This window comes from Dinoponera quadriceps, unplaced genomic scaffold, assembly GCF_001313825.1.
Source record: "Dinoponera quadriceps isolate SergipeBrazil2010 unplaced genomic scaffold, ASM131382v1 scaffold475, whole genome shotgun sequence".
NCBI lineage: Eukaryota > Metazoa > Arthropoda > Insecta > Hymenoptera > Formicidae > Dinoponera > Dinoponera quadriceps.
In genome coordinates this window covers 73198-81307 of record NW_014554738.1, presented here as the reverse complement: position 1 = coordinate 81307, position 8110 = coordinate 73198, and the positions used below count along the sequence as shown (strand labels likewise).

General features: G+C 39.2%; 1 protein-coding gene across 7 annotated transcripts; it reads right to left on the bottom strand.

The window, feature by feature from the left end:
- Positions 1-2932: 2932 nt before the first annotated feature.
- On the bottom strand, positions 2933-5691 carry LOC106741197 (syntaxin-12). Of its 7 annotated transcripts, none has more exons than XM_014612932.1 (7): positions 5180-5534; positions 5009-5059; positions 4737-4940; positions 4457-4622; positions 4224-4354; positions 3641-3774; positions 2933-3370 (listed from the first exon to the last, which is right to left on the bottom strand). In XM_014612932.1, exons 1-7 carry the CDS (start codon positions 5185-5187, stop codon positions 3195-3197), a joined length of 870 nt encoding a protein of 289 aa, XP_014468418.1. In that variant the 5' UTR covers positions 5188-5534; the 3' UTR covers positions 2933-3194. The 7 variants fall into 7 exon arrangements, with proteins under 7 accessions (XP_014468418.1, XP_014468422.1, XP_014468421.1 ...); XM_014612936.1 differs by having other exon boundaries at positions 2934-3370; positions 5172-5533; XM_014612935.1 differs by lacking the exon at positions 5009-5059 and having other exon boundaries at positions 2934-3370; positions 5172-5533.
- Positions 5692-8110: the final 2419 nt, after the last annotated feature.

Sequence of the window (8110 nt, the reverse complement as noted above, 5' to 3'; positions counted from 1 at the left end):
GTACTGTTTTAGGGACCGAGGAAACTCAAGAAATTTAAAATCAAAATTTTCCGACCAATTGTTTGCCACGAAAAATAATCGGAATATTCACCTTGAATGACACCTGGTGTACATCTGGTGAATCATATCACAACCGGAATCGTCATTTTCGATAATTTGAACTTTTCGGCAACAATATCTCATCATTGTTTTTCCAATGTTTTTATTTTTCGCTATTTTTAATTAATTAAAAATGTATGCTTTGCAAAATTATTTTCCACCCCACCAATCACTGGAAGGGTGTTTGATGATAATCAAGTAAAATTATGTTCTGAAAGTCTAAACCATATTTTTCAGTAACAAAATCTAGGCCAGAATCTACCTTTATCACAGATAGAAAAATGTTTGAAGATAAATAAATTTGCTGTTCCTGTACAGGAACAGAGAAACGAAATGGGTTAAAAGGTTCAGACATATTATAAAATATAGACGTGTTATAAAGAATACAAGTTTATAAGCGAATAGGGGACAAAAATTATTTAGGCTCACGAAAATCACTGCCCATTATAAAATAATCTATGTAAATAGGAGCGTATCGTTGATATAAATCTGAAAAAATGTTCTATAATCATTAATTTCGCACACATACACATTCGTCGTAGATATCGATCTTTTTTTCCGTTATTAAATCAATATACTCCGATGACATAGGTCTGAACACATATTCATATGTATATATTCCACTACAAAGATAAGTTTTCTTTTTACTCTATGTACAAACTGTGTAACAAAAAGTTCGTTATTACATATAAAAATAACAAAATGTTCAAGTTGCAATGTTTACGTTAATTGTTAACAGTACATGAATCGTTTATTACGTTGAAACATCTAGTGTTCTAAAATATTTTATATTTTAATGACATTTAACGTGTATCTCTATTAGCAATTATGATTCTTATCAGTTTTAAAATAAATGATTTGTAGCGTGAAAATTGTACTATAAAAGGCGTTATTGACACTGTTTTTTTTTCTACTAGCATATTATTGAGGCTCGATAAAAATAGGTATCCCCAATTTTGTCATACATTCTTCATTATATACTTTTCGATGCATTTTTATATTAATAATATCATACGTACGGGATATAAAAAAATTTTATTTGGAAAGAAAGAACAGAACATAATTTAATGTCTAATATTAATTTAGCACATATAAATCTCTCAACAACAGATATATAATAAAGCTATTATGATTGACATCAAGTGTAGGTATTGATATCAATGCCATCGTATTATTTATTAAAGTGATGTTAATAATTAGTTGTTGTATATACAATATTCAGGTTATAACCTTAATAATTATATTGGATTTTTAGCATCCGGAATGCCTAATAATCATATAAGAATCGAATATCTGCGAGAAAATGGTTGTCTCAATCGGGCAAATTGCCCCCTCCATTTCATATTTATCAATATATAACTTTAATAGGCGTCGCCTCTTTGATTTTATGATTATGAGGAAGCATTGATTAATTAAACGTGCGACATAATATCTTAAATCTTAAAGAAAAGATCCAGACATTAAACCAATTGTTACTTCATATCGATGCGATGTATTCAAATAATAGCGGCTGTCTCGTGTAATTATTTAAATACTTAAAAAAAATGGATAATACAAAAAACGAGATATCACTCGCATTTTCAATACTCGAGAGAAAATTCCGCGTGTTACGTCTAGCTTTCTTATTATACTTATTCAATGTTCGTGAAGCCAACGCACGTTCATAACGCATGCACGTATAAACACAGTAAATATATAACGCGTTAATCGATAGCATTCATTTATAGCGGACTTGTATGGCGAATCGATAGTTCGAAACGTTCTTTATGCCTTAAAACATGATGATGATGATGATGATGATTTAAAATCACCGTAGGTTAGCGTTTATATAATTTCGTGTGATAAGCATCAATATGATCTTCAAGAAGTCATTATCTGCGAGGAATTGATTAGTGTCTGAATATGCTGGTAATTTTCAATAAAATTGGGATTATATTTATTATTCAAATAGGGATGTACAACGATAAAAATATCCTCTTTAATGTGTATAAAGAAATATATATATAATAGACGTAAAATTATAATTTGGAAAATGCACAACAATAAGATTTGTATGCACTTTCTATATAAATTTATCGTGATACATGCCACACTAGATACTCTTTCAAGGAATTATATGTGGCCAGTGATTGTTGGCATATAATCTACAACAGCAGCGATAAGCTTGTAACATTTCAATCGCGCGGCTACTTTATCATATCTTTCTGCTGATAAATTCATTGGTAAATCCTTCCTTTTTTCACAGTTATTTTCTTCACATGATATTAGGCGGGATTACGTAGACATTGACTTAAAATATGTCAAATTAACCACTTAGAGTGGCACGCGTGCAATAGTGCGCGTACTATTGTGCACTCTTGCGTCAGAACGAACTCGTTTCATCGATAAAAATTTATTATTGTATTTCAAAAGTCGTTAATAAATTTTTAGTGAAGAAATCAGGCAGTCTTTCTGACGCAATAGCGCACGCGCGCCACTTACGGGGCGGACACTAGAAGGCAGAATAATAATGTGTTTAAAACATTTGAAGCCTATGACAGTAACAGTTTCTTTTCATGCAAATTATTAACATAAAACTTATGAAAAATTGGGAATAGAATTCGCGTAGTGTCCTTGAAATACAAAATTATCTGAAAGAAGTATCATGATATTACGAGACATATTAAGTGTGATTTGGCAAGAGTATTACTAAGCCGATATTAACGTTCCCATATTTCACTTCAACAATCAGTAATGATCAGAATTCTGCTAGGTTGCGAAAAATGTGGAATAAAAAAGCCTATAAAAATTCATATTATATATATAATATATATATATATATGAAATTATATATATATATATTTTTTTTTTTTTAAATACTGTCTTTATAAAATCTAGAAATAGCTAACATCTCTGTGCGCGACAGATAGTTCATTCGTAAGCGCGCAGATTATAAAACAAGTCTCTATACTCTCCTCGTGTTACATCACTAATATACAGAGAGAAATGGGCGAAACGAGATTAATTTAGAGGAGGTTATTCAAACAATACGTGAAACAGATTGAGACAACCCTTTTCGTTTTACCTTCTCGCAAGAACCATGAAGGCTAGGTGCGCTAACTTAATTTAGTGACTAGAATAACAATTAATACAATGACAACTATAATCGCGAGTAACATCAAGATATAGACTTTTCGACGAAATTTACTTTGGTAATTACTTCCCTTCGCCAGTTCCTGCGCTCCCAGCTCGACATTGCCGTGCATGTTTTCTATATGGTTGTCGATTGTATCTACAAGAGGATCATTAGTTTCAATAAACCGAGTGCATGTTGTAACGAGACGAATATTGACAAGACCGATAAGGTATCCCTTTGTATTTCTTGTATCTTTTGTCTCTGTGTCAGGAAGACACTCGCGAAATAATGAATCAATATTATACAAGGCGTTTATTTATGTGAGGAATTCAAATTATAATATACTAGTTGTGGGATAACATTTATGTACGAATTTCGTGTGAAACAGTATCGTGCTAAAATTACATTAAGCAGAAAGATATTTACCAATAGTATCACCCTGCTGATGCACCAATGCTGCGAGCTCACGCATAATTTGATTTACATCCAAAATATCCCCCTCGATTCGCCTTATTCTATCTTCTCTCTCCAATAGCAGACCTTGTTGAAATTCAAGCGTCCTGTTCACGTACAATACACATTATCGATCGTATGTTATTTGCAATACCCAACTGTGTGTAGACACTTTGCGTCAAAATTTGTCGAGACTAACTTATTGTACACACAAGTGCATTTTATAACTACTCTATGTTAATATAGTATAGTTATGTATAATCCTACTCATGTTTTATATTGATGGTACACATATTTAATCTTTCCATTGGCATTCCAAATCGTCTATTGTGATATGTTGTAAAAGCTTTGTTTCCTATTTTTATCCAAAAAAATCGAACTTTCTCTGTTAACTAGTTAAACTTTTCTTATGTTTATCCACCTTGTCTTTACAATATTGTTCAATATATAACTACTAAAAATTACAACTAATTAGATAATTTAAATTTTCTGTATTCCTCGTGAGCATAGAAACGACTTATTGTTTTGTACGAAATAAGAAATATATCTCCCGAACCTTTGTGTGGTTTTACGTTGCTGCTCCTGTGCTTGAAGCAGGCTCTGTGTCTCATCAGCGTCCTCCCCGTCTATTGTATTTTCTATATTAGTTATAGTTAAAATATGTCTCTTCATTTTTTCCACAATTGACTGAAAAAGATATTTCAATATCAATGTCTGATAAAACAGATAATGTCTACCATATCGTTCCCACATCAAAGATACATCTTGTTTGCTGTATGCACGACATACCTTCTGCATATAGGAATATCTCTGTAATGCATCTTTAAAGTCTGTTGTAAGTTTCTCAATTTGTAACTTCTGCTGCTTATCCCCATGTCTCATCAATACTGTCAATCTAGCTATGTCCTTGCTTGTCTGCGTGACCACCTGGTTGGTACTTAATTGTGTTACATGTCTGAATAACACAGATGCATGTGTGTGTCAGTCAATATTTAAATCACAGGTATTTTCTTATCGTATATTTAATATGTACATTTGTATCCTCTATTATATTTCTGACAGCACTCACACTTTGTCTCTTAAGCCCTGATTATCCTTGCTAGTTCCGATGTTTTTGTAAGCCTTTTCCAAGGTCCTCCAACTCGTGTTAATCGTATATATGTTAGTGGTAATATTTTCACTGAGACTATAAAGTTCGGTAGGACTAAATCCTATATCAGGTACATCCACTCGGTGATCCGTAGATCCATAGGTTTGAGAGCTATGAGCCATCCTGAGGGACAAAAGAAATATAGATAATAATTGCAACTTACTTCGACAAACCTCTAGCTATGTCCTTGCCTCTTCCTTAGAGGAATCGATACCAATTCTAAAGTCTGCAACGTTCTCTGACTACAATTAAATATTACGTGAAATATTGCACATTAGCGCACAATATATTTCCAGTAGCGTACAATAAAAATAATTATAAAAGAAAAAATAGAAAATCATGAAATATATCAACCTCCCTACTTATGCATTCCGAATGTCCGATATTGTATTTGTTGACAGTATTTATAACAAACGCGTTACGCTACAGCGACTGTATCAGACAAATGGGAACAATGGAAATTTGTCGTCGTCGTCGTCGCAAAGTCGTCGCGATCTTCACGAAGCGACAAACGTTTGGAACGCTCGCATAGGTCTTTCGCATAAAAACAACGTGATCGCGACGTTGAGCTGCGCTCTGTTGTGCACAATGACACACACACGAGAGTTATTAACAGTGATTGCGAGAGACGAAGACAGGATGTTTGAGGGTTAAATTGGCGGAAGATCAAAGGCCGAGACGCGCAGCGGCGGCGACGACGACGACGTCATAACGGGGCGCGTCTCTCACCAACCTAAGTGCGTGGTTTATCACAAATGTCCTTAATATCTAAATATAAATCGCCTCGTAGAATCACATTTAAAAACGCGCAAAGATGTTCTACCACCCTGAGTCCTACGGAGACTGACTGACTGACAGTTGCCCGAGCGATCTAACGCACCGTCTCTGCGTGTGACAACAGACCCTTTGTACTCTTGTCCGTGTACGCGAACAGAAATCTAATTTACCGACGTGACCGCCTTTTTCTCAGCGTTTTAACTATGCACCGTATCCGGAGACAAAGGCGTGCCCGAAATGATAACACGGGAGACACACACGGAGAGCGATGATCAGCACAGGGCGAATTTTTCGGCCTTTCCTCCGCGCCCGATTCGCCCGTATTATTTACGCGAGACGAGAGATCGATTTAATTCGATTTCTGTCCTATGGAAATTGGCAGCCACCACTGGAGTCGAATTGACGTTCCCGTGCACTCGCAGACTACCGTCGTCGTGACGCTACGTTAACGAGACACCCGCGATTATTCCGGATAATCGTCTCCGTCGCGGATACGAGCGCGTTGATATTTTTATCTCCAAGCGATATTCGGGCTAAAACACGCGCGAGTATCGCGGCCGAGGCGACTTTTTGCTAACTCACGCGGAAACGTCTAACGCACCGTCCGGTGGGTATCATCGACTGAGGGGCTCAAAATGGTAACTGAACCCTTGACGGGATGTCGACGACTTATCGCCGTTTTCTCGCAGGAAACACCGTCGAAACGGCCGAATAATCCCGGCGATGGGAGGAGATTTTTTTTCGAGAGGATGGCGCGGTCGTCGGAGCGTCGAGTCGCCGAGCGGCGTGACGGTAGTCGCGCACCGGACGCTGGCTTGACGAGACGTCCACCAGCAGTCGGAAGTTTCCGAGCACGACCGACAGATTGCGAAAGCAACTTCAGAAACAACAACCGTCGGCCGTAAGTAAACGCTATTGTGATCGCTCCTGGCTTTGCGCGGCGAATTAACGGGCGTGAAGTGGCGTGGGTGACATGTAACGCGCACCGAACGATAGTCCGGGTTGTCCGGGTGCCTCGTGCCGCGCTGAGAAAACCGAGCTGGGGTCGCGGAGAATTTTCTAGAGGGTCCCTCCTCGCGGCCCACGTAGGTCGTGCGTGTGTCATGTCGTCGGGTGTAAAGCGACGGTGACTGCTACGGTGATCACGACGACGACGACACATCGTGGCCTCCGCCCCGTGTTCCCCGGAATTTCCGTTTCCGGTGAATCTTCGGAACGTTCGATTTTTCCTCGCTTTCGCCGACGAGCGAGCGAGCCGCACGAAGCGTCTCGAAATTCATTGTCGTCCACGCAACTCCCACGTTTGACACTTTTTAAAGCTAACTCATCGCCGCGGGGAGAGAGTTGTCGATGGGATCTTCGCGCATTAAAGAAATTGAGTGTGCGTGTAAGAAAGTGAGAGAGTCGCATGGGAAATCGGGCGTTCCTTCGTCGCTCTGGATTTTCCATGGCGAACGAAAAGTTCTTCCCCCGGAGTCCCCCGTGCCCTCTCTCGCTTCCACGAATTCCGGAATTAGTACGTGCCTCTGACGCTTCTTCGCGGTCAAGAGAGAGAGAGAGAGAGAGGTTCACGAGGTAGCCCGGGGGATGCTCTTTCTTTCTCTCATCGGCAATGTGCGGTGCTTCATACTCTAGAAGATAGTCCACGTCGTCTCCCGTTAGTCTCTCTCTCTTTCTCCCTCCCTCCCTCTCTGTCGTGCGCGCGCGCGCTCTCGCATGTGTCGCAACGAGCTTCACGCGTGATCACCGTCCGAGTCATATCATGGCCTCCTAGAATCCACGAGCCGAGGAGGCCGCACACAACGGATTGCGTGCGATTCTCGCCTCCCTAACGTGTACGTCCGTTCTCGTCCTGCGTTCGTTCATTCGCCGACGCATCGTCTTCGTCTTTTGACCCTGGAACACGGAAAATTGCCGAGCGTAATTTCGAGCGTCGACGACGACCGACGTCCCGAAAGGTTCTTTAACCGGTTTAAATCGAGAGGTGCTTTAAACGTTTGAATTTTTCTCTCGCGAGTCACCTCTCTCCTGTTGCGTTGTCCGTCTCGTGTTTAATTCGCTGCCAGTAGTTGTTGACAGACAATTTTACGCGGAATATTCTCCGCGGATTGTAAGGTTATGCACGTGTATGTACGCGTTCTGAATCATCGACGTGCCCGATTTTTTTTTTCACAGCAGCGACGCAATTTTCGTCTCTCGATATTCCGGGGTCAAGCTCCGCCTGGCGAGTAGAAATTAACTTTGCATGCTGCGTAGATCTAGTCCACCCCGTTCTCGCGTTTTATATACACGTTTGTTTTCTCGTGTCGATAATGATCATCTAATTCGACGATCAATTTGATATTTTTCGATTGAACGTCAAATTGCTCAGAGTCACATTCGTCCGAAAAATCATTCCTATTTCCTGGACTTATTTATTTATATTTAGGTTTGGCAAATTTTTGTTGCTGTTTGTAGTTCTCGTTATTCGGCTGTCAGTAAAGTCAGAAACTAAAAATCGACTCTCGTCGGGGGGG